At 43.1% G+C, this 27,038-nt stretch overlaps 1 protein-coding gene across 7 annotated transcripts in view; it reads left to right on the top strand.

The window, feature by feature from the left end:
• MRE11 (MRE11 homolog, double strand break repair nuclease) overlaps positions 1–27,038 on the top strand; it is a 656,612-nt gene that overhangs the window by 499,281 nt on the left and 130,293 nt on the right. For all 7 annotated transcript variants that reach the window (XM_068266826.1, XM_068266825.1, XM_068266828.1 and 4 more), the window contains one exon: positions 13,462–13,635. In XM_068266826.1, coding sequence (XP_068122927.1) covers positions 13,462–13,635 — 174 coding nt within the window. The remainder of the gene's footprint in view (positions 1–13,461; positions 13,636–27,038) is intronic.

The raw sequence follows: 27,038 nt of genomic DNA, 5'->3' as shown, positions 1-27,038 counted from the left end.
ACAACCCTATTCAACTCTTTCCTAACAAATGGACACATTACCAAAGAATATTTAGCAGCAAAGATTACTATAATATCCAAACCAGGGAAGGACGCAAGTAGCACTTCCAACTATAGACCTATCTCCCTCTTAAACGGGGATACCAAACTATATGCAAAAATAATAGCATCTAGGCTGCTCAACATCTTACCTAAAATGGTAGGGAGCGAACAAGTGGGATTCACTAAAGGGAGGCAATCCAGCGATGGAACAAGGAGATTCATAAATATTCTCAGATATACTGAGCTCCACAAGATGCCTTCTCTGTATCTGTCTTTAGATGCAGAGAAGGCATTTGACAGGGTACATTTGGGATTTCTGCGGGAAACATTAAACAGGTTTGGCCTCGCAGGGAATATCAACAAGAGCATCATGGCCCTATACTCAACGCCTACAGCAACAGTAATATCATCAGGTTTCAGCTCAAAATCTTTTTCCATCTCTAACGGAACACGCCAGGGGTGCCCCCTTTCCCCCCTAATCTTTACCCTTATAATGGAGACCCTTGCAATTAAATTCAAATCACAGCCAACAATAAAAGGGGTGCCCTGTCCCGATACAGAACACAAAATCGGCCTATTTGCCGATGACACGATCATAGCAATAACAGACCCCCTAAAGTCCCTCCCCCATCTACTCAAAACCTTAGATTCCTTCTCCAGAGTATCCTATTACAAAATTAACCAATCAAAATCTTACATATTAGGATCCAATATCCCCCACTCACTAAAACAAGAAATTGAAGATAAGTTTCCCTTTCCCTGGGCCAAAGACGCCATACAATACCTTGGTATTAAGCTAACAAGTAAAACCAACAAATTATTCAAACTCAATTATATTCCCCTACTAAACGACATCAAGAAGGAGCTGCAAAACATGTCAAAACATCAACTATCATGGGCAGGCAGACTAGCTGTCTTCAAGATGTTTTCTCTTCCTAAATTGACCTATATGTTTAGGACAATCAACATACCAATAAGCAACAAATATCTCGCAGAACTACAAACATTAATATCCACCTACCTCTGGAATAACAAAAAACACAGAATAGCACTCAAAACACTACTCACTCCAAAGAAAAAGGGTGGTTTTGGAGTCCCATGCATCAAATCCCTGTACCACGCTAGCATACTAGATATGTCTAAAGCATGGTGGACTGAAGCAAATAGACCACTATTGGCGAACCTAGAAGCAAAACTCCTAAAAAATGACCCTAAATATTTTCTTATGGCCTAGTCCCTAAATAATAAGATCAATACCCCTCCTTACCCCACTATACAAGTAACAATCCAATCATGGAAATATGCTTTATCCTCATCCTCCCATTCCGCCCAATCGATAACCCCAGGATTCCCTCTTCTCTCTATCCCTTCTCTAATCGAGAATATCAATATCCAAGAGTGGGTCAAAGCTGGGATTATTAACATTCAACAGCTAATCTCACCCCTAGGAGTACTAAGTTTCCAACAGATTAAGGATAAATTCAAAATCCCCAACTCAGAATTTCATACTTACCTCCAAATAAGACATTTTATAAATACCTCCAACAAATTCCCCCCTACTTGGCCCGAATTTCTGTTCTCCACATTCGAAAGAGGACACGTAACAAAAAAAGGCATCTCAGTCTGCTATAGCTTTTTAACGCAACATTATCAAAATGGACTAAATAAATATATCACTGCCTGGGCCAGGGAAATCGATATAAACTTGACCATAGACATGTGGCAAAAAGCCACGCACCACATCTCTAAATATTCCAAATGCACATCTCACTGGGAGACCCTTCATAAAATAATGCTAAATTGGTACTACACACCCACCAAAATATCTAAATTCCAACCCAATAAAACTAATCTATGTTGGAGACAATGCGGAGAAACAGGCTCACTCCTCCATATTCTATGGCAATGTCCAAAAATTGCACCACTGTGGGCGCTCATTTTCTCTGAAATATCTGACTCCCTAGGTTGGATTCTTGCACCCAACCCCCAGCTAGCACTCCTGCATATCGACCTTCAGTACATACCCCACCATTTAAGACTATTAACTACACACCTGCTATGTGCTACTAGACAAAGCATCATCTCTAATTGGAAGGACCCCAATCCTCCTCAACCAGACCACATTATAAAACAAGCATATCTTAACCTAGATATGGAAAACAGGATCAGAGGTTCAAAATAGCTATTAATGGCCAGTAAAATAATCGGGCCAGGGAATGTAAGACCAAATCAGCTACATGTAAACCAAATTGAGCATGCGAGAACTGGTAAAACTGAAGCTTTAACATTAGCCTCATTTGTAATTTAAATAGCCCAAGTTGTTTCTTCATGACCAAAGACGACTGTATTGCTGGAAACATATTGTCTCATCTTGTTTTGTTTTATTCTGTTCTGTTTTGTTCTGTTTTTAGGTTCATATAGTTAATGTTTAACATGGACTAGCAAGGTCCATGGTTATTAATGACTATCTAGTTTTATGCCAATTCTTACAAACCTACCTAGTTGTATGTCAACTCTTACAAATGTTTGTAAACCTTACTAAGCCTTTGAAAAATCTCAATAAAAACTTGAAGTTTAAAAAAAAAAAAAAAAAAAAGAATTTAAATCTGCTTTAAAGGAGGGCATCGAAACAGCAAGGCAAGCAGCAAAAAACATAGAAAGCCTTTCTGGGGAACTCTCCCTCCTCTCACACTCCTGCTGCTTGTCTAAGCTCTCCCCTCTTGTGGGGCGAATCCTGTGCATATATCCTCTTCATTAGCAAGTAATAAAGATTCATTCTTGCTAAGCTATCGAGATGCTATCAGGGATGAGAAATAGCCACACAGAGTGAAGATGAGTTCAGAATCTCTGCCGGTCGCATGGAGCGTGAGAGGCTGCGGTATATATCAGCATGATGACAATGGGCAAATACGATGTGGGGAGATAGCTGAGCAAACACAATAGCCTTACAGAGGAATTAATGAGAGCTGACAAAACCAAATATACAAATGAGGAGAATAATCAGACTGCACAAAGGGAAAGAGACATGTTAATATAATTGAGGGAAAGGGAAAAAAAATCTGTACTTGTGGCTTCTGTGACATCACTGGAAGATATGCAGACTTATACTGGAAAATATATGTAGGAAAGCAATGCTTGCATAGGCAGGGAGACATATTTAAGGAAAACTGTAATGTCCCCCCCCCCCCCCCCCCAAAAAAAAGAGTTTAGCTTACCTGGGGCTTCTGGCAGCCTCCTTGTGCCACGCCGTCTCTAAACGATCCTCTGGTCCCCCGCCGCGGCTCAGTTTTGTTATCTGAAGTCATTGGCCGCTGCATCCTCGTTCGCATTGTCCTCGCGGGAGCATCCTGCGCAGTACGAGATTTTCTCTTACTGAGCCTGCTCAGTGTGCTCCCGGCGGCGGGAACACGAATGAGGACGCACGCGGCCAGGGCCGTCGACTTATAAGTTGGCAGTAACGAAGCTGTGCCATGGTGGGAGAACGCAGGATCGTTCGGAAACGGCGTAGGCACAGGGTGGCTGCAGGGGGCTGCAAGCGAAGATCTTTTTTTTTGGGGGGGGGGGGGGGGAATTACAGGTTTCCTTTAAAGAGGGACTCCAATGAAGAAAATGTAATGAAAAAAGTAATTTTTACTATAATTATGTATAAATGATTTAGTCAGTGTTTGCCCATTGTAAAAGCTTTCCTCTCCCTGATCTACATTCTGACATTTATCACATGGTGACATTTTTACTGCTGGCAGGTGATGTCAGTGGAAGTAGCTGCTGCTTGCTTTTTTGGCAGTTGGAAACAGCTGTAAACTGCTATTTCACAGACAGGAAACTGCCAGAACCATGGTCCTGACATCACACTGTGGGAGGGGTTTCACCACAATATCAGCCATACAGAGCCCCCTGATGATCCGTTTATGAAAAGGAAAAGATTTCTCATGGGAAACGGGGATATCAGCTACTGATTGGGATATAGTTCAGTTCTTGGTTATGGTTTCTCTTTAAAGCAAATCTGAAGCGAAAATAAACGTATGAGATAATGAATTGTATGTGTTGTACAGATAATAGAGCACGAGCATCAGAGTCTCATATTTTTATTTTCAGTTATATAGCTTTATTTGTAACATTTCAGCAGACTGCAGCAGACTGTCACAGTTGCAGTTTAGAATCCACACGTTAAATTAAACCTGAGACAAACTACTTCTCAGGTTTTATACTCACCTGGGACTTCCTCCAGCCCCCTTGAGGCCGCTCGGTCTCTTGTCGTCTCCCCTAGCTGTCCAGTGGGGGGAAATCGCACATGCCCACCCCCGTCATGCTCCGGTTGCCAGGAGCGCCTTGTGCCTGCGCAGTCATGGCCCGTTTCCTTTAAATAAAAGTGCCTACATTGCTTGTGGGCATGCAGGCTCGCACTCACGGGCCCTTTCACACTAAATCCGTTGACGTTGGTTATAACTGAACGGACAGCAGATGAGCAGCCTAGCTAAAGGTAATATCAATGCTTTCCTATGGCTCAGTTCACATTATATGCATTTTAACTGAAAGCTTTTTTTTAACAATTGTAAAAGAGGCCTCTTTTAATTTTAGGTGGTTAAGTCTTTAGAAAGAATCAAAATCATCTTATTTTAGCAAGCATGACTGGGCCATGCCCGGGATTGGTTTTGGCACATACAGGTCACAAAAGGAGATAAGACAATACACAATAAACCAAAAAGTGGCAGTATAGGCAAGAGACAATGGCCTCAATTCACTAAGCTTATCTCCTGTCTTTAATAACGTTTCTAGAGTGGTCACCATGGTGATGAGGCATGTAGTATTCAGGAAACATTTTACCTCAGGCAAACCTAAAGTTAACTCTTCTGTCTTTAAGTTAACTCTTCAATCCTTAAAATAACTTTAAGACTGGCTGTTTATTAAAGAGAACCCGAGGTGGGGTTCTTACATCGCAATCCTTATACAGAGGCTGGGTCTGCCTATAGTTAGTTTCCTCCAAAGACCCCCCTGCGCGCTGTCAGACCCCATAAAACACAGCCGCGCTATACGGCTTTGTTTACCTCACTACTGTCAGTCTCGGATGCTCCCCCGCCTCCTGAATCGCTGCGGTCCCTGCCCACGTTCCTTCCCTCCAATCAGCGGCGAGGGAAGGGACGTGGGCCGGGACCGGAGCGATTCAGGAGGCGGGGGAGAGCGGAGACTGACATTAGTGAGATAAGCACAGCCGGCTGCGACACGCTGTGTGTCGCCAGCACGGCTGTGTTTTATGGGGTCTGACAGCGCGCAGGGGGGGTTTTGGAGGAAACTAATTAGCAACAGAGGGTGGGCTCTACAGACAGAAACAGCCTCTGTATGGGGATTGCGATGTAAGAACCCCACCTCGGGTTCTCTTTAACTGTGTGTGAAAATAACTACAGAGGAAGTAAATTAACTACAGAGGAGGTAACTTAAGGAATGAAGAGAAAAAATAACTCTGTCACTGTGTGGAGGTAAGTTTTCTCTTGCCTTATTATCTCCAGCAAGATCTTAGTGAATTGAGGCCATTGTATCACTAAGCAGTATTATCAATAACAGGAACTATAGATACACACAGCAGCAGCTGCAGCCTTATGCTGGATACACACGGTGCGTTCGCGCACTCGATTTTCCCGTCGATTCCCGTCTTCGTTTATTTCCAACATGTCCGATTTGGATTTCGATGGATCGTTGGGTCGATTCGGCATACTTTGCATGCGAATCGACCTAACGATCCATCGAAATCCAAATCGGACCTGTTGGAAATAAACGAATCGACGGGAATCTAAGGGAATCGACGGGAAAATCGAGTGCGCGAACGCACCGTGTGTATCCAGCATAAGGAGTAATAGGAGGGGAATGGACACTGGAGGGGGCAGGGAGTGAGGAGAGATAAAGAGCTTGACTACAAAGGCAGAAAAAAAGTGTTTCTATGCCTTAAGGTCCTGGTGGAGATGGCCCAAAACCTCTAGCCTGATGAGAGCTGTCTGAATAAGTGGAGGCCTGGGTGTGAGAGGTCCTTGGCAATCTTTGTCATTCTGGAGCGCATTTTGGTGTTGTGGAGGAGGTCTAGTGGGGGAAGGGGTTTCAATGACCCTTCCACTGATCTGATGACCCTCTGTAGTTTGTATCTGTTGCTAGTGGAGGAGATGGCATACCTGAGCAGCACGGACGAACAGATTAGATAGTGGCGGAGTAACACCTTAGCAGTTCCTAGGCCTTACCAAACTGAGTTGGCAAAGGAAGAGCAGACTCTGCTGGGCTTTCTTTTGGGTGTAGGTGGTGTTGGCCTTCCAACTCAGGTCTATAGAAAGAGAGCGTTGCGTACTGAGATAGGGTCTATCAGCCAGTAAGATCAGTTCTAACAAACCACCTTCAGCTAAAGGAGCAGTGGGAAATAAAGTGTCTTCATCCACTGCAGGGCAATATTACCGTATACGTGGGTAGCCAACCTGACACTCATCCTAAAGATTCCATCACAACCAATCAGGTTTTTGGCAGAGAACAAGGAGAAGAACAGATGATCACTCAACAGATATCTGGCTGAAGTGCCTTAGAATGGCCATTATCATGAATGACAAGCAATTCCTGTAGTTGGTTATACAGAACAGCAGAAGTCCATAGAGTAAGATGGACCTTCTTACTTCATAATACAAATGACATTCATAATCGACAGCTTAAATATTTTTGCTTGGAGTCCAGTAATGAGCAGCAGCTTCGGATAGCAGTGGGAGGCCATAGCAGGGAGACAATCTTTTATGTGTATCTGCACAGATCCAAGCAGATTGCCGGCTGCAGAGACATTTTTATGTGGCTTTTATTTACTCTGAGCCTAACGTAATTACAGCAATCCCGAAGAATGAGCAACATGCAGAGATTGGAATGATTTCTAACTTCCGCTCTCCTGTCTCTTACTGCGGAGGATTGATGTATGGAAATCCTATCTGTTTCTGAAGTGATGCCTCCACTGAAATAGGAATTATATGTGCATTACTGCCGTATTAAAGTGACTTTTTCAGATTTGTATGTGCATTGGGCATTGTATTGGGAATTGGGTCACCACCACCACCACCCAGTACGATACTTTAAGAAGGGCCAGTGGGGTCTTTACTTGCAGCACCAGTGTTTTGATCCCCATGTAAATCTCCCCATTAGTATACTGTACTGTATATGTGTTTTTTGTTCAAATACAAAAAGTACAGAAGGGAAAGGGGTGGGAGGGTTTATAGGTTTTCCAAAGGGGCGTAAGGTGAGGGGGGTGGAAGGGTCTTCACTGCCATAGTCTAGCAGCATTACCAGTTATCTAAGCCTCAAGAAAAATGTATGTGCACTTGTTAACCACTTCACCACTGAGAGGTTTATCCCCTTACGGACCAGAGCAATTTTCAGCCTTTCAGCGCTCCTCCCTTTCATTTGCCAATAACTTTATCACTACTTATCACAAGGAAATGATCTATATCTTGTTTTTTTCGACCACCATTTAGACTTTCTTTGGGTGGTACCTTTTGCCAAGAATTATTTTATTCTTATAATCAATATCCACTGCGCTCTCACGCCTAAAAAACAGACATAAAACTACACATCGCGTGATTCTGTTTCAGCAATAACACCCTTCCGCTCTGTGTAGTGTGACAACGCAGCGTGGTGATTGTGGAGCGCGGGACGCCGCCCGGTAACCATTCCAAAAATTAGAGGGTCCTGGAAAACACCGCTATGATATGCCTAATCTTTATCCGGAGTCTGTAAGTGGTTAATTGGCGCGAGAAGCGAGTCTGAAATGGAATCTTTTTATTGAAGCTTTTATGAAGATTATATACTATTTTACAAGTGCCTGGTATGGTTCACTGAAGCATCGGAGTGAAGCATACATTACAAAGTGCAAGACCCACCTGAAAATTGAGGTGGTTCTGATCTGGTGAGCCTCTGTAATTGTGGGTGTCGGTGTCAAAAGTGAAGAGCACCTGTTATCACACTACACAGAGTGTATTGCTGAAACAGAATCATGCGATGTGCAGTTTTATGTCTGTTTTTTAGGTGTGAGAGCGCAGTGGATATTGATTATAATTTTAATCCAGTGGACGGGAAAACCCACAGCGAACTTGCGGAGCTACAGGTGTCTTGGACTATAGTGGACTGATAAGTATTGTTTGGAGTGGTGCAGCCTGTTGTGTTACATATAATTACAATTATTTTATTCAAAATGCATTTTTTTTCTAAAATATTTTATTGAACTTTTTCAGAATATTTTGGCAGTCTTATCTGGTGCGGTCAAAATGCATTTTAACGGGTATAATAAGAAAAAAATTGAAAAAATTTACTATTTCTCAATTTTCGGCCATTACAGTTATAAAATAAAATATTCTACTGTGGATGAAACCCACGCATTTTATTTTTGATCATTTGTCCCAGTTAATGCATTATTTAAAATATTTCCCTAGTATAATGTATGGCGCCAATATTTTATTTGGAAATAAAGACGTATATTTTCTGTTTTGCATCCATCACTAATTCCAAGCCCATATATACAAAAATAACAGTAATATACCCTCACAACATACATATTAAAAAAGTTCAGTTCCGAAAGTAACCATTTATGTATTTGTTTTTAATTGTTTTTTTTTTATATGCAATTTTTTTGTGTACCTATAGGAGAGTGGGGAGGTTAGGGGGGTACCGTAATTTTAAGGGTATTTGTTTTTATTAAAAAAAATATATATATATGTAGGTTTAATTTTACTATTTGGCTAAAAGATGTCCCCACACTTTTTCTTCCTATGCGTACTGTTAGTATGTGAACGGGTAGTAATGCGCTTGTTAGTTCCTTTGTTCCACGCTGTGCACGCTCCTACGGCAAGATGCACATATCTGCGCCTCTGAGGCTAAGATGAAGTCTCCCGGGGCTTGGATATACTGTATCAAAATCATTAAGTGGTTAAAGGACAACTGAAGCAAGAGGGATGTGGAGGCTGCCATATTTTTTTTCCTTTTAAGCAATACCAGTTGCCTGGCTATCCTGTTGATCCTCTGCCTCTAACAAACACAGAACATTTATATCGCGCTTTTCTCCTGGCGGACTCAAAGCGCCAGAGCTGCAGCCACTAGGACGCGCTCTATAGGCAGTAGCAGTGTTAGGGAGACTTGCCCAAGGTCTCCTACTCTAAAACTTATAGCCATAGGCCCTGAACAAGCATGCAGCAGATCAGGTGTTTCTGACGTTATTGTCAGATCTGACAAGACTAGCCGCATGCTTGTTCCAGATGTGATTCAGACACTACTGCAGCCAAATAGACCAGCAGGGCTGCCAGGCAACTGGTATTGTTTAAGAGGAAATACATATGCCAGCCTCCATATTCTACTCACTTCAGATGTCCTTTAACATCTGGGTATTGGTGCTCTAAATTGGCTGTTACATTTGTGAATAAAAATGATATTAAAAAAAAGATATGGTTATGTCAACCACATTAAGAATAATATATGGTTTTGAACTGTTCCCCAAATTAACTATAAACTGGCTACAGAATGTGCTGATCCTTTTTAAAAATATGCTCTACAAAACTATTGCCACTGATTATACACCTGTAAGCTTCTCTCTATACAGCTGGTGGTGACTCATGTTTGTACTGTCAGGATTGGCAGTGACAGGCACGTATTTAACACAGAGGTAGTTAGTTGCAGGTACATTGCGTGATTAATCAGGACCTGATTTTCAGTTATTTTAAACATGCTTTGGTGTGAGTACCGTAACACTTGTAATTTATAGAAGTGTCCGGTTAGTTCTAATCATCTCTGAGCACACACTGTTCTTTCACAACATGTTAAAGCAGGATTTTCAGCCACAAAATCAAATTCTAACTACCTCTGTGTTTATTATGTAGTCTACATGCAGTCTGCATTGCAAGCATTCCAATATAATCATAAATGTTTCTGCTGTATTGAATCTTATCTCAGTCAGCCTGGTTCTATTCTGTTACATTGCCGAGGAGAGGGAAGCTTGTTATCTCCCCTCCCACATTCCTGCTACTCACTGATTGGCTGAGGGCAGTGCAGTGGGCCAGGAGGCTGAGAAGGGAAATACCATTCACTCCTCTGCAGAAGCTGCTGAAATACGCTGTATGCTGTGCTCACACGTGCAAGCTAGGTATGATAGTGCAGTTTCTAGGAGAAAACAAGAGAGGATTGGCTTCATTCTGAGGCAGTAAAGATATAAAATGCCTGGAACCGGTTTCTCTTTATTTACTATATGAAATTCACTGAAATCAAAATGTGGACAGTATAACATATGTAAGTAGAACAAGTATTTATCTACTTATACATTTATTTTTTTCCTGAAATAGTAGGACTATCCCTGCTGCTTTAAAGAGGAGCTGTAGTGACAATTAGTAGTATACAGTAAAATATTCAGGATACTCATTATTACTTTAAATATCCTAGTTTCAGCATCAGAAGCACTTCCTATATCTATATATTGCTGGATATTGGTATGTATCCCCGCCATCCCACTGAAGCTTATCCTAGACCAGGGGTGTCAAACTCGAATACAAAGTGGGCCGAAATTGAACACTGGGACCTAGTCGCTAGCCAACCTCAATGTCTAGCCACCTTATAAAGTTCCCTATTGTCTAATGGCCCCCTCCATCTCCTATATAGTTCCCTGGTGTCTAGTGGTCCTCCCTCCGCTATACAGTTCCCTGGTGTCTAGTGGCCCCCAACCTCCCCTATGCAGTTCCCTAGTTTTTAGTTTAGAGCCTTCACCTCCAATATAGTTTCCATGGTGGTTTAGAGTGGGCCAAACTTTAATGCAAAGTGGGGAAACCACTTGAGGGCCAAATTTAATGGCTCTGAGGGCCGGATTTGCACCGCGGGCCGGAGTTTGACATGTATGTCCTAGACTGTTTATTATGCAGAATTATCCCACAGAGCATTTTGAGAGACCAGCTATGTTTCTGTACTGGCTTTAGAACTCTGATGCGCGAACATTCCGCAGAGATCACCTGCCAGTATTAAAGTTGTCTCCGCTTGTGAAAAATTTCAGAAGGTAAATCAGGGATAGGAAAGATTTTACATTGGGCAAACACTGACTAAATAATTTGTAATTGAATATTGTAAAACAATAAGCGATTTTATTCATTACATTATTTTTACAACCGTTTCTCTTTAAAGAGGACCTGAACTCAGAACTTCCTCTCTGCTCTAAAAGATAAGCTTCAGCATAATAACTTTTGTGTTAAGTTCCCAAAATCGATCGCAAAATTGATTGGAATTCGATCGGACTGGTCGGAAATTATCTAAATCTTTCGATCTAATGGAAAATTGTACTGTGTAGATTAGGCTTAAATTTACCGCACCCCACCGCAGCCTAATGGAAGTCTGTGGGGTAGTTGCACACTCCCCACGTGGGGGTACGCTGCACCGGAAGTGCCCTATCTAACGCGCGCCCATACCTACCAGTCCTGCGGCGGTGCACGTTGGAAAAGAAGTCATGTAAATCAATGGTAACGCATATGTTTTTAAAAAACCTGCCGCAGTTTTTAGCGCCACGCATGTGCGGAAGCGTATTTTAGCAATACGTTTCTGCGCACGTCATCGATTGCCCAACCGGAAGTGAGCATCACTTCCTGCTTGGCCACATGCCAGACGGGAATGCCAGACGCGTACTAACGTGGTAATCCCTAAAGCCTGTTTTTCCCGGTGGGGTGGGGCACCACCAATCTGCAGTGTGAAGCCGGCCTTGGGGTTAACATTCCGTGTTTACAAAATAGCTGCTCTGACAAGGCAGGGGAAATTCCTGAGCTGACACCGCTGAGAGATCAAATTACAGTTGTGATTAGTCACAGATAAGGGGATTAGACAGGCTAAACTCTCTAAATCCATACAGGGTGCATTTCTCTGCTTTCCTACTGTCCTGTACAAGCTTCCAGGTCCCCTTTTAATTGGGAGGTGTTCACTGTAATGTAAAAGCTAAGACCATCACGTCCATCTTCCTAGTGAAGTGTGAGTTTGATTGGTCGCCCGTGTGTGGTCCAGCCAGGCGTCTCACAGGCCGGACCACTGACCGTGATGCTGGTGGGGTGGCTGCCGGCCTCCGCTGATGAAATGTGCAGGGCCATTTGTCTAGATCCAGCAAAGCACTTATTCACATGGAAATGCCTCTTCACAACATGAAAACAAACAGTAAAATAGAAAAGAATTGGAAGCTATTTCTAAACCAATTTTAGCTCAATGTTGAACTGTCACGTCGGATGACTTATTGAACAGCGGCGCAGGAGAGCAGACGCCCTAACGTGCCCAGACAAACCAGGAGGACTGCAGACTCTGACGTTCCTTTTAAAACCTCAGTTCACCCTTCCAGATTGTTTTTTTTTTTTTCAATAACTTTTTATTGAGATTTCAAAAAGTATACAAATAAGTTAAAATGTCTCGAAAAGTTGCACTGGTTGTTGACAAGTAATCACATCCATTGGACTCATAAAAGAGAATACAGTTAAGGCAATGGCTCAATTCACAAAGCATTGCAGCACGGGGGAATACAAAAAACAGCTGATTTTACCGAACATTTAGGGCCCATTCACACTAGAAAATAGCAAAATGGTAGCACTTAGCGCTACCATTTTGCATGGGTGATTTTACCATGATTAGCGCTGTAAAATCACTGTATACTTCCGCGATTCCCGACGATCATAATCAGCGCTTGTTTAAGCACTGTACCGCGATCGCTCAAGAATAGCCGGAAAATGCTGCAGGTAACACGTTTTGCGATTGCGATTAATCGTGAAACACCCGCGATCAGTGGCAGTCGCGTCAGTGAGGTCACTGCCATTAGGTTTCTATTGCGCTAGTGCTTTAAAAAGCACTAGCGCTTGGGCGATTAGCGGGAATCACTTGCTAATTGCTCGCGTGAGAATGGGACCTACCGTAAATGAAATGCCAATTCACTAAGATTGTTAATGCATGGCAAGCTGAAATCACTGACCAGTGAGGTAAATTACCAACTTCTTCAGTAAATACCTCAATAAATGTTAAAGCTCCAAGGATAGCCAAACCATCAGAGGAAAAAAAACACACATATAAGTAGATAACTACTTAAATAACAGATGTATTTTACTGTCCATGTTGTGATTTCAGTGAATTTTATGCAGTAAATAAATAGAAAAATGTTCCAGGCATTTTCCATCTTAACTGCCTCAGACTGAAGCCAATCCTGATGTAATTTCCACGCACACACACATGCATTTTTTGCATTCTCTGATCGGCCAACTACTTCCGAGTTGACCCTGCATTCTCCGATTGGTCCAATGCTTCCAAGTTCAGTGATTGGGTGAAAATTACAGAGTTGTGGTAAAGCCATCTGCAGAAATACGATTTCCGAGGAGTCTTTTTTTGGCCAGTTGCGGTCTTTGTCACCTGTTCTTCCTCTCTGCAGAACGTACAGCTGTCTCTGCTCACCGAGCGGGGCATGGGAGAAGCCGTTCAGGAGTTTGTCGATAAAGAAGAAAAGGACGCCATAGAGGAGCTGGTGAAATTCCAACTGGAGAAAACGCAGCGTTTCCTCAAAGAACGGGACGTCGATGCAGAAGAGGAGAAGATAGATGAAGAGGTAGGACTGACAGTCACTAAAGTATTAGTCTGTATGCTTGTATGTGGCTTTTATGCTGAGAGGGATTTCAAGGGTGGGGTCACATTTGAGGATGCGGGCAGAGTAAACCTGAGAGTGCCGCTGTCTTTTTTTTCACTATATACCACTATTGATCTGTACAATTTATGGTTTTCTCAATGTAATGTTGATTGTGCAGTTTTATGCCTTATGCTAAACCTTTCATGTGTATCTACTTGTTGCTAACCTTAAAGCGGATTTGAACTCAGAACGTCCTTCTGCTCTAAAAGATAAGCAACAGCATAATAACCTTTAAACATAAAAATTTCTTTGTTACAGCTGATATAAATCCTAAAATAAATCTGCACTTTTTCTACTTCCTGATTCATGGAAGCAGACATATTGTTTACAGCCTGTACTTTCAAATGAGCTTATCTGCCATCTCTGCTATTGGCAGTCAGACATGGGGGAGATCAAATTACAACTTGCGATTAATTACAGATGAGGTGGAATTAGACAGGCTAAACTCTAAGAGTGGGTCCACACTAGACACAGTTGCAGGACGGACACTGCAGTCCGGATCAGGGGAAGATTAGGGGAAGTACCACCGTACTGCAAACTGATGAAAGTGCATCAGTTTTGCATCAGTTTCCGTTCAGTTTTTCCCTGACAGAAAACGTCTCTATCATTAGGAAGGAGTGGGAGGATTTTTTTGGGCCAATTATAAAGCTCAGGCTATCCGTTTTCACATCAGTTTTTTGCCTGTGGAGCTGGAGTTGCGTTTTCTCATTACTTTCACTACCCCTGCGTGTATCCGTGGTCCCGATCCGTTGCGTGAAAATGCAGCAGGTCCGGACCTTCCGTTCAGGTTTTGAAAACGGGTCCCCGCAAACGCAGACGGATACGTTTTTTACTTGGGTGAGGCTGGCTGCTATTTTAAACATTAGTATCCGGGACTCCGTTTTTCATCAGGTTTGAAAAACGCAGCCACGGATACGTTTCCAGACCTAGTGTGGACCAACACTAAATACATACAGGGTGCATTTTTCTATGTTTTCCTTCTGCCCTGTGCCAGAGTTCTGGTCCACTTTAAAACATTACTTTTTGATTGCAAACTACTACTGGTGTGCTATTCCATTTTCTTTATTGATGTATGTGAGGTTATATTTGATCCGTCTTACTGTCCTAGCACCCACCTATGGTGTCCTGTGATATTTTATTGTGTTTAGGTGCTGACCTCTCTTAATCGTTTGGTTCCGTCAAAGCCCCCCCCCCCCAATCCTCTTACTCTAGGCTGTTCCAGGGCTGAGTCCTCACAGCCCACCAACAAAAATCTCTGTTGGTGGGCAGAAAAAAGGGGGGGGGGAATCACTTGTGTGCTGAGTTGTACGGCCTTGCAGCAAGGCCTTAAAGCTGCAGTGGCCTAAATTGTGAAAAATAGCCTGTTCACTAGGGGGGGTGTAAACTTACGGTCCTCTAGTGGTTAAGTGGAAGGCATGTGAAGAAGTCACTTTGTAAGCGATGAAATGTCTCCTAGCACCGAAGAGGTTGTCCATGTGAAGCTTTCTTGTTTGTGTTCGGATAGAGCATGACCTAGATGAATGAAAGTGGTCGCAGAAATATTAATTCAAGTGAGAGAGTATCAGCAATTGGCTAGATCATAAGTTATCATCAAACTCCAGAAGCTTCTATTCTATAAGTTAGTGGCAATATCTTCAAGGTTGTATTAAGCTCTTTTATTGAAGGCATAAAACAAGATACAGCAGATAGGGCAAGCAACGACAGCGTATACGCATATAGACACTCTCAGCAGCCTTATATAGTGGTTACTCCACTAGGGAGCCAATCAAAAATGACCAGGACGCCATGTTGCCAGCCAATTCCATCAAAGTATAATTCCAAAACCACTCCCGCTTGCAAGAGGACCTGATGGGGGACTGCTCCCACTCAGGAGCACCAATTCCCATCAATTAAACAAAAAAACGCTGACCAATGGTTACAAAGGAACAGCCCACGGTCCAAAAAACGTCAGATGCATGATGTCAGCGTAAAATACGCATGCGTAGAACAATGCGTACGTGTGGCGCGTAAAAACGCAGGATTGGCTGGCAACAGGGCATCTTGGTCATTTTTGATTGACTACCTAGTGGAGCAACCACTATATAAGGATGCTGTGAGTGTCTATATTCAGAGGGCATGTGGACTTGATAAAAGAGCTTAAGTACAAACTTGAAGATGGTGTTGGGTCCCTTCTCTTCGCATTCCTACTGCGGTTCCTGGGGACAGAGGGACACCAACCTAAGCACGTCGCACTTGGATGGTTGAGTGCTGCCTACTACTCTGTTACTTTTTTGTTAGTGGCAATAGACTTCTCCCCTGGGCTGCTGCCCTCCGCTTTCGGTCTAGTCCAGAATGCATCAAACCCCTGTCAATCCCATAATCCAGTGTAGGAGCCTTTGTGACCAATGGAGAGGCTCTTTTTCTAGCGATCTTATGATGCGCTGCAATATTAGTTGGGCACCAGCTGGTGCCGCAAGTAGTAATATAATGGTTATTTTCATTGCAGATATTTTACAATGCACTACACACCACCCAGTCTAACCTTAACCCTCTACTCCAGTAAAAATTTGGGTATAGTGTCTGGATTCTGCTTTATCAAAATGTCATTAAAAGAACAAATTTGAATGCATTTATGTCTACGCAGATATAAGGCTTATGAAGCTTGTAGTATTACCTTGCTTTAGAATACTTTTGAAGCAGTTACTGGGGTCAAAAGTAGTAATTTGTCACCTACAGCAGTGATAAGTGCCCTGTACACCGTGCACAGAGCTGATGATTACTGAGCTAAATTATCCATGCTGCTAAAGGTCTCAGACATCTTGGTAGCAATACAGAAATACATGGGCTGAAAATGCAATATATATGTGGAAGGCAGAATGTGGAAGATATATTTGCATTCTGTTGGCCTAGAGCAGGGGTGTACAATTTGGCCTGCACTGTAATTATATTTGACCTTTGAGGGTAAATGTGAGTTTGTATTGCAGCTGCGCTGGTCCCTTTTGTCCGGATGCAGCCCTAAACCCCCCCCCCCCCGTCCCTGTCCTGTTCTGCCCCCAAGATATGCAGAGCAGTGGTAGCTGTGCTTCTCACCTATTCAGGGCTCTACCGATGTCCATCCATCCTCTACAGCTGGGGCTAACTCTACTCCTTGGTTTTCCTTTTGCACATCAGGTGATTAGGAGAATGAGATAGGCAGAAAGTGGGCAACTGCTGGAGAGATGGATGGACATTGTGAGAGAAGCTTGACTATTATTGCACCGATACTCAGCATATACTGGGGTCATGGGGAGCATGGGGAGGGGGGGGCACTAGACCACCATGGATACTATATTGGGGAGGAACCACAAGACCACCATGGAATCCACATGGTGAGGGGGGGGAGGGGTCACTAGTTACCAGTGAATTGTATGGAGGAGGGAACCACTAGACACCAGGGACCTGTGTAAGGGAGGGAGAGTGGCCCCTAGACACCCGGGACCTGTGTAAGAGAGGGAGAGCGTGGACCTAGAGACCAGGAAACTGTATAGAGGAGGCATGGGGACCACTAGAGACCATGAACCTGCACTGGGGTGGGAGAGAGCCACTAGACAACAGGAAACTGTATTGAAGGAGGGTGTGGGGGGCACTAGACATCAAGTTTAGCTCCCAGCTTGGTCCCAGGTTACAGTTATTGCCCACTGTGTATTTGATTTTTACAGCCCTGGCCTATATAATGAGAATGGTAGATAAGCTAATCTAGTGTGAGGAGGATCACTACTGGTGGGTGATGGAAGAAAAGGCAAGAGGAGAGACTAGGAGGGGGTTAATTCTCTGTGTCTGCTGTCTGTCAGTCTAGGGGTGGGGGAGAGCAGTTGCACTTGGCCTCCAATGGGAACTACACTAGTGTAGTGACCTGATGACTGTAGGGCTGGGAGAGATGCAGGGCACCAGGTATTTTAGTTTTACTATTGAAACAAGCACATGTTCTCTTTGCTTGTAGGCCTTAAAGCCTGCTTCCATCCCACTATCCCAGGGGTCGGCAACCCGCGGCTCCGGAGCCGCAAGCGGCTCTTTTTACCTTTTGCCGCGGCTCCTAGACCGCTGCTCAGTCGCGGCTCCGGTGCTGCAGGGCTGCCCATTCTGACACTACACCGGTAGTGAGTGTCAGTGGCTGCGGCGCACTTGTTACATGTGCGTGTGTGACGTGTGCTGCCAGCTGGCCGGCAGCCTATCAGAGAGGCCGCCGGACCAGTGCAGGGCTTCGGGCGGCCATTTTCCCGTAGCCCTGCAGTGTAGTGCAGGCAGGACGTGACGTCGGGAAGGAAGAGGAGCCGAGGGAGTTGCGCGCCACAAGGAGGTCGGGACCGGAGGTCGGGACAGGAGGAGATCGTGACAGGAGTACTTCTGACTAGGTGAGTAAATGGGTTTTTCTTTTCAGATCTGCTGAAGGATTTGTGCATATTGGGGTCCATATCTGCTAACGATTTGTGCATATTGGGGTCATATCTGCATATTGGGGTCATATCCGCTAACGATTTGTGCATATTGGGGTCATATCTGCAAATTGGGGTCATATCTGCTAACGATTTGTGCATATTGGGGTCATAGCTGCATATTGGGGTCATATCCGCTAACGATTTGTGCATATTGGGGTCATATCTGCAAATTGGGGTCATATCTGCTAACGATTTGTGCATATTGGGGTCATAGCTGCTAACGATTTGTGCATATTGGGGTCATATCTGCTAACGATTTGTGCATATTGGGGACATATCTGCTAACGATTTGTGCATATTGGGGGCATATCTGCTAACAATTTGTGCATATTGGGGACATATCTGCATATTGGGGACATATCTGCTAACGATTTGTGCATATTGGGGTCATATCTGCATATTGGGGTCATATCTGCTAACGATTTGTGCATATTGGGGTCATATCTGCTAACGATTTGTGCATATTGGGGTCATATCTGCTAACGATTTGTGCATATTGGGGACATATCTGCTAACGATTTGTGCATATTGGGGTCATATCTGCATATTGGGGTCATATCTGCTAACGATTTGTGCATATTGGGGACATATCTGCTAACGATTTGTGCATATTGGGGTCATATCTGCATATTGGGGTCATATCTGCTAACGATTTGTGCGTATTGGGGACATATCTGCTAACGATTTGTGCGTATTGGGGACATATCTGCTAACGATTTGTGCATATGGGGGTCATATCTGCATATTGGGGACATATCTGCTAACGATTTGTGCATATTGGGGTCATATCTGCATATTGGGGTCATATCTGCATATTGGGGTCATATCTGCTAACGATTTGTGCGTATTGGGGACATATCTGCTAACGATTTGTGCATATTGGGGTCATATCTGCTAACGATTTGTGCATATTGGGGTCATATCTGCTAACGATTTGTGCATATTGGGGTCATATCTGCTAACGATTTGTGCATATTGGGGTCATATCTGCATTTTGGGGTCATATCTGCTAATTTGTGCATATTGGGGTCATATCTGCATATTGGGGTCATATCTGCTAACGATTTGTGCGTATTGGGGACATATCTGCTAACGATTTGTGCATATTGGGGTCATATCTGCTAACGATTTGTGCATATTGGGGTCATATCTGCTAACGATTTGTGCATATTGGGGTCATATCTGCTAACGATTTGTGCATATTGGGGTCATATCTGCATTTTGGGGTCATATCTGCTAATTTGTGCATATTGGGGTCATATCTGCATATTGGGGTCATATCTGCTAACGATTTGTGCATATTGGGGACATATCTGCTAACGATTTGTGCATATTGGGGACATATCTGCTAACGATTTGTGCATATTGGGGACATATCTGCTAACGATTTGTGCGTATTGGGGTCATATCTGTTTTATAATGGCTTTGCGGCTCCCAGTTTTTATTCTCTTTTCGGAAACGGGTCCAAGTGGCTCTTTGATTCTTAAAGGTTGCAGACCCCTGCACTATCCCCAAACCAGCACTGATGTGGACCCCTTAACCCCTACACCATTTTACTCACCTGGATCCCCATCGTTATAGCATCATCATTCTCATGCTTTCATCCATTTCTGGCCTGTCGCAGCCACTCACCCTCCTCTGCTGATTGGAGGCGTAGTCGGTTAGGCAGCATGGTTTTGGCGATTGATTCAGCGATTTGCGGGCACTGCTGGGGTTTCTGAAAGTGGTATTTGTGGGTGCAGAGATTGTTACAGGACTTTGACATGATCTCAATTCTTGTTGCAAGAGATACAACAGGGACACCTACTACAATAGGAATGCGGTACTTACCAAGGAAGGTTGGACAAACTGGGCTTGTTTAACTTGACAAAAGTTGACTGAGAGGTGACCTGGTTAACATGCATGAATACATCAGAGGGCAATACAAAAGCTTTGCAGATTATTATTATTATTAAAGAGACTCTGAAGTGAGTTAAAAAATGGCTTTTTAGCTTATATTCTACATGGGCATGTTTGCCCCTGCTAAAACGCCGCTATCCCGTGGCAGAACGTGGGGTCTTTACCCCACCAAATCCCCCCCTGCAAAATCCACGACCAACTTGGTCGTAGATTTTGCTGCTCATGGAGGCAGGGCTTTCGGCTGTAGCTCTGCCTCCATGCGCGTCTATCAACGGCGGATCTCCACCTCTCCCCGCCCCTCTCAGTGAAGGAAGACTGAGAGGGGCGGGGGAGAGGCGGCGATCAACGCTGACAGACGCACTTAGAGGCAGGGCTGCGGCCATTAGCTCTGCCTCAACAGGAAGTGATCCCCGGACACCATGGAGGGGATTTGGAGGGTAAAGACCCCTGGTTCTGCTGCGGGATAGCGGCGGTTTAGCAGGGGCAAACATGCCCCTGTTGAATAAAAGCTAAAAAGCCATTTTTCAACTCACTTCAGACTCTCTTTAAGTATTTATATAGCACTGACATCTTCTGCAGCGCTGTACAAGAGTATATTGTCTTGTCACTTAACTGTCCTTCAGAGGGGCTTACACTCTAATCCCTACCATAGTCATATGTCTATGTATGTATGTATGTATCGTAGTCTAGGGCCAATTTTAGGGGGAAGCCAATTAACTTATATGTATGTTTTTGGAATGTGGTAGGAAACCAGAGTGCATGGAGGAAACCTAAGCAGACACAGGGAGAGCCTACAGACTCCGTGCAGATAGTGCCTTGGCTGGGATAACCGGGGGACCCAGTGCCTAAAAACTAGTAGTGCGCTAACCACTATACCACCATGCTGCCCCATGGATTATCTTTTTGTCCCTAGGGATGTACAATGGACCTGATCTGTGTATGGGGAAAAAAAGTTTTTGCCATCTATTTATTTAAGTAGAAAATTGTAGATTTGTAGTCTTGTAGAAGTAATACCTTTTAATGACTAACTGATAAAGTTAAACGATGCAAGCTTTCTGGGATCTAATCCCCTTCTTCAGGCATATTTCCAGATGGTAGCTTTAGTAATACACTGATGCAGGTGATACAAGACTTTGTTTGTTCTACCTACATAATTGGTTTGGCTAACACGGTACGTAAACATTTTTGCTACTATCGTCATGCCTTCTATTTAGAAAGGGGTCCTTCACAGAAGTGGTTAAAATCAGAGTTGATACAGGGATTTATCTGACTGCCATCTGGAGTTGGGAGAGATTTTTTTCCCCCCCTTTTAAGGCTAATTGGCCCAGGCCTTGTAAGGTTTTTCGCCTTCCCCTGGATCAACTGGGATTTTTTTTTTCTTTCTGGTTGAACTTGATGTATGAATGTCTTTTTCAACTAAACTACCGGTAACTATGTTACAAGTCTATCCCTTCCTCACACCAAATACATTTTTAAAAAAAGGTACTTATCCGTTAGCCGGGTGCATCCGGCAGGTGGCGCTGTTGTTGCCAATTCCATTCATACTTACTTCACGTAACAAAACTGTGAATGTAACCGCCGCAGGTGGCGCTAATTGCATTCCTAGTTACCGTAACAATAGTGTGTTAATGTAAACAAATAAATTGTGTTTTAAGTGGCCGTAAACTGTGAGTTAATGGAATTAAAATGAAGGCGGCAGCAATGTAACAGATGAAGCGGCCGCTTCGTCTGTTGCTCTTCCCCCCCTTTGCCCTTTCTTTTCTATACAATGCTGGCAGCTGGCGGGGACACTTGTGTCCCCCCGGCTGGCAGTGTTCTGTAGGAGAGAAGGGCAGAAAGTGAGAGGGCAAAGGGGGAGAAGGGCAACAGATGAAGCCGGCGGCTTCATCTGTTACATTGCCGCCGGCTTCATTTTAATTCCATTAACTCACAGTTTATGGCCACTTAAAACACAATTTATTAGTTTACATTAACACACTATTAGTACGTTAACTAGGAATGCAATTAGAGCCACCTGCGGCGGTTACATTCACAGTTTTGTTACGTGAAGTAAGTATGAATGGAATTGGCAACAACAGCGCCACCTGCCGGATGCGCCCGGCTAACGGATAAGTACCAAAAAAAATATATAATATTTTGTCTGGAATCCCACCTCCCTCCCTAATTTATAGAAGACAGCTGGAGAACCATCGGATACGTAACAAAACATAACCAGAAGAATTATGAACAGGAACAGAAGGACGGCCTTTTTAGCTGTGATAGAATTCTAAATGGAGAGCATACCAATGAAGTTGGCTGAATCCCATTAGAGTAATGGTCGTAGAGGGGAAATTCATGTTTATATTCAGTTATTCCCCGGTGGGATGTGGAATAACATCAGTTCCTTTATAATCCCAGGCCCATTATTCTGTGCAATAAAACAGTCAGGGCCAAAACAAAAGCATTGTCCTCGTTATCATTTCAAAGGAGTGATGGTCTCAGGAGCTGAATATAGAACGGAGTAACCAAATGATTGGAGTCAGAAATAGATCTGTGAAGGGTTCATTTATCCTATTCATGGTGGATCTAGTTTTATCCAGGCTATTCTTTATAATGGACAAAAGTTAAATTTGTCTAGATCCCCAGAAGTCTTTCAGAATTTGTATTAACCCACTTAGTAATAATAATAATAATAATACTTAGAGGGGCACTATGGCGAAAAATTAAAACATTTTAAATATGTGCAAACATAAACAAATAAGAAGTTTGATTTTTCCCCGAGTAAAACGAGCGATACATTTATTTTTCTCCCATGTTGCTGTCACTTACAGTAGGCAGTAGAAATCTGACAGAAGCGACAGGTTTTGGACTAGTCCATCTCTTCACGGTTGGATTCTCTGGGATTTATTTATTTTCAAAAACACTTAAGGGGCCCATACACCTAACGATTTTCCCGCCGATATACAGCCGTTTCGATCACAGTGATCGAAACGGCTGTGAAATCGCCGCGCACACCGCTGACAGAACGATCGATTTCCGTCTAAAATAGATCGTTCCCGTCAACCCATCCGTGTGGAAAAATTTTTTGGGTCGCCGGCGGGTCGGGAGTGTCATTAGCGGCGTTCGAATGCCAACGCAATACAGCGGTAATACATTACCTGCTCCAGCCGGTGCAAGTCCCCTGGTCTTCTTCTCCGCTTCGGGCTCCAGAGCTACACAGAACTTCCTGTCCCGGCAGGAAGTTTAAACAGTAGAGCGCCCTCTACTGTTTAAACTTCCCCTGGACAGGAAGTTCAGTAGCCGGAGCGGAGCGGGAACGGAGAAGACAGCAGGGTCTCGCGCCGGCCGGAACAGGTAATGTATGCAGGGGGGGGGGGGGGGCGGCAGCAGCGGCAGCTCCACAGATTGTGATCGGTTTCAGGCTGAAATCGATTCACAATCTGTTTGCAGTAAAGGAGGCCATACGATCCCTCTCTGATCAGATTCGATCAGAGAGGGGTCTATCTGTTGGTCGAATCTGATGGCAAACCTTTAGTGAATGGCAGTTGTTCTGTCCAACTGCTAAAAAACTGTGTAGCAAGCAGGGAAGCTGGCCAGCATCATTGCTTAAATCCTTTTTAGTAAATATCTTTATAAACTATAAAAGCTTTGCTGACTACTGTAAGTGGCAGCAACATCGGAGAAAAGTAATTTATGGCTCATTTTACTCTGGAAAAAACTTACCTCTTATTTGTCTCTTTGCACATATTTTAAATTGTACAATTTTTCACCATAGTGCCCCTTTAATGTAAAGAGGATGTGTTAAAATGTCCTGTTTTATAATGGCTCCCCTGCAGGACACCACATGGTATTTGACCCAAAAGATAGGTGGCTATTTGGGAAAGCTTGAGGTGTGAGCAATGTATTTAAAGAGAACCCGAAGCGGTTCCTTAGAGGGCAGATGGGACACTGGCATGTTCTCTGCCTCATGGCATGCCTCTGTGTCCCCCCACCGCCGCTCTCTGCTCCACCCCCACCTTGCTATAGCCCCCCCTTGTTCAAAACGCCCGCCAGAGGGTGAAAGTGGGCCTTTGTGGCCCACGGGAGCGGTGATTTTGGAGGCTACCTGATCCGCTCAATTCTTGCATCGTCTTGCTGTTTACGATGGTCATAATGTTGACAATTGTCTTTATTCTGGGATGTGGTCTTTATTCTGGGAAAAAAACTTAGACTGGCCCAGAAAACCCAATCTACGATTTTACTGTATGTGTAAGCACCATCGCTTGTGAAAATAGGTGGATGCAGCAGCCAACTTTGTATTGTGTGTTTAAAAACATGACAGAAAATGGAAAAAGAAAATGGAGGTCAATTTTGATGTAATTTAATGTGTTTTGCACTTTGTTGTATGAGCTCTTGATCTCCGATAAAGTTATGTTTAAAAAAACAAAACAACAAAAATAAAAACCATCCTGTTTTCCACTCTTAGCGGCAACAGAACATTTTAACGGCAACAGAACATGCGTCGCTTGCTGCAGCCACTGCCGTACTCGCGTGCGCTCCCGATGCTTGCAACCGCCGAGACTGACATATCTGTGATTGGTGAATGAAAACGTGTACCCTGATCCAATCGAAGTGCCTGTAAAGGAAGGATAATGACTTCAAATATAAGCCAATGATCATTCCTGTAACAAACACTTCCTGTGGGCTCTGATCTCTTTTTAGAGTAATAACACAGAATAAAGTGTGTGGGGACAACTGGTGGTAAAAAAAAAAAAATAGATTAAAAATACACTAGAATACAATTTTATACTACATACATTAATTAAAATACATTAACCCTTTCTTCCCCCCTCCTTTGCCCCCCATGCTAAAAAAAGAGACTTAGCTTTTTTAATATGTATGTCATAAGTGTATAATACTGTTGTTTTAGCAAGTAAGGGCTTGTAATTGATAGGGTACAAAAAAAAAACACCACAAACCAGAAAAAATACACCTTTATTTTTAAATAACATATTGTCGCCATACATTCTACTAGGAACATAACTTAAATGTTGTGATAGCCAGGACAAATGGGGAAATAAAATGTGTAGGTTTCATCGATAGTAGCATTGCATATTTTAAAACTATAGGGGATGGAATTGGAGAAATTGTTCATTTTTTCATTTTGTCCTTCTTATTCCCTATAAAATGCATAGAAAATAAAGTGATTACCGAAAACCAATATCACCCCCCAAAAAAGCCTAATTTGTGATGAAAAAAAAAAAACCCGAAAGAATATCTTTATAGGGGATGGAATTGGAGAAATCGTGTATTCTTTTCATTTTGTCCTTGTTTTTCCCCTATGAAATACCGGTACATAGTAAATAAAGTCATTACTGAAAAGAAATATAACCCCCAAATGCCTAATTTGTGGTGAAAAAAAAGACTTACGGTAGATCATTTTAGCATGATAAGTAGTGTAAAGTTATTGGCGAATGAAACAGAGGCGCACTGAAATGTGAAAATTGCCCCAGTCCATAAGGGGAAAAAACCCTTAGTGGTGATGTAGTTAAAGCAAATTGAAGTGAAAATAAACTTATGAGATAATGGCCTCAATTCACTAAGATCATGCTAGAGATAATAAGGCAAGAGAAAACTTACCTCCACATAAGAGAGAGTTATCTTATCTCTTCACTCCTTAAGTTACCTCTCCTGTAGTTAATTTACCTCCTCTGTAGTTATTTTACCTCCTCTGTAGTTAATTTACCTCCTCTGTAGTTATTTTCACATGCAGCTAATTAACAGCCTGTCTTTAACTCTGGAGTTATTTTAAGGATTGGGGAGTTAATTTAAAGACAGAAGAGTTAACTTTAGGCTTGCCTGAGGTAAAATGTTTCCTGAATACTACATGCCTTATCACCATGGTAACAACTCTAGAAGAGTTATTAAAGACAGGATATAAGTTTAGTGAATTGAGGCCAATGAATTGTATGTGTAGTATGAATAATACACAGAACATTGGTAGCAAAAATGAGCCTCATATTGTTCTCCCTCACAGAAAGAGTTAAAAAAACTTGAGTTGTTATCTATGCAAAAGAGCTTCTCTGAGCTAGTCGACCAGAACTCAGTGCTGTTTTTTGCTTGAGATAAGGTTTTACTGCAGGAAAGTTCAAAGGATCATTAGCCCTACTTTGTTTTACAGCTTAAAATACAGTGTGAATTCTAAACTACAACTGTGGCTGTCTGTTGCAATGTTATAAATAAAGCTATATAACTGAAAATAAAAATATCAGACACTTTTCTTTGCTACTAATGTTCTATTTATTATGCACACTACACGTGCAATTCATTATCTTATATGATTATTTTTGCTTCAGATTTGCTTTAAATTCATTTAAATCTTTAGAAGTCCGTTTGAATTCATATTTAAGTGGGGAGCAGTAAGCGTGGGGAAGTCATAGCTTCTCGTCACATGGGGGTCAAAGGGGATCATAGATTGGTCAATATTTCCTGCAGGTTTCATTACTCGAATCACATTTGTCTGTGATGCCATGACCCCCCTATACCTGATTAATAACCTTCCGGTTGATTTCAGGCAGTTTATAGGTCAAAAAGGCAACACAGGTGTAAATTATGAGTGGAGGAACAGAAGGGAATCGCTGACTGTACAGCATTGCGATGCTATAAAGCGGTACAAAGCTAACTGGAGCAGTGAATTGATTAATTTGCACTCAGATTTCTGCTGAGTTTAAAGGAGTACTGTAGGGGGGAGGGGGAAAATGAGTTGAACTTACCGGGGGCTTCTAATGGTCCCCCTGCAGACATCCTGTGCCCACGCAGCCACTCCCCAATGCTCCGGCTCCGCCTACGGTTCACTTCTGGAATTTCAGACTTTAAAGTCTGAAAACCACTGCGCTTGTGTTGCCGTGTCCTCGCTCTCACTGACGTCACCAGGAGTGCATATCACAAGCCCAGTATGGTCTGGGCCTGCGCAGTACACTCCTGGTGACATCAGCGGGAGCGAGGACACGGGCG

This window comes from Hyperolius riggenbachi, chromosome 2 (genome assembly GCF_040937935.1).
Source record: "Hyperolius riggenbachi isolate aHypRig1 chromosome 2, aHypRig1.pri, whole genome shotgun sequence".
Taxonomy (NCBI): Eukaryota; Metazoa; Chordata; class Amphibia; order Anura; family Hyperoliidae; genus Hyperolius; species Hyperolius riggenbachi.
This window is presented reverse-complemented; position numbering and strand designations above follow the sequence as displayed.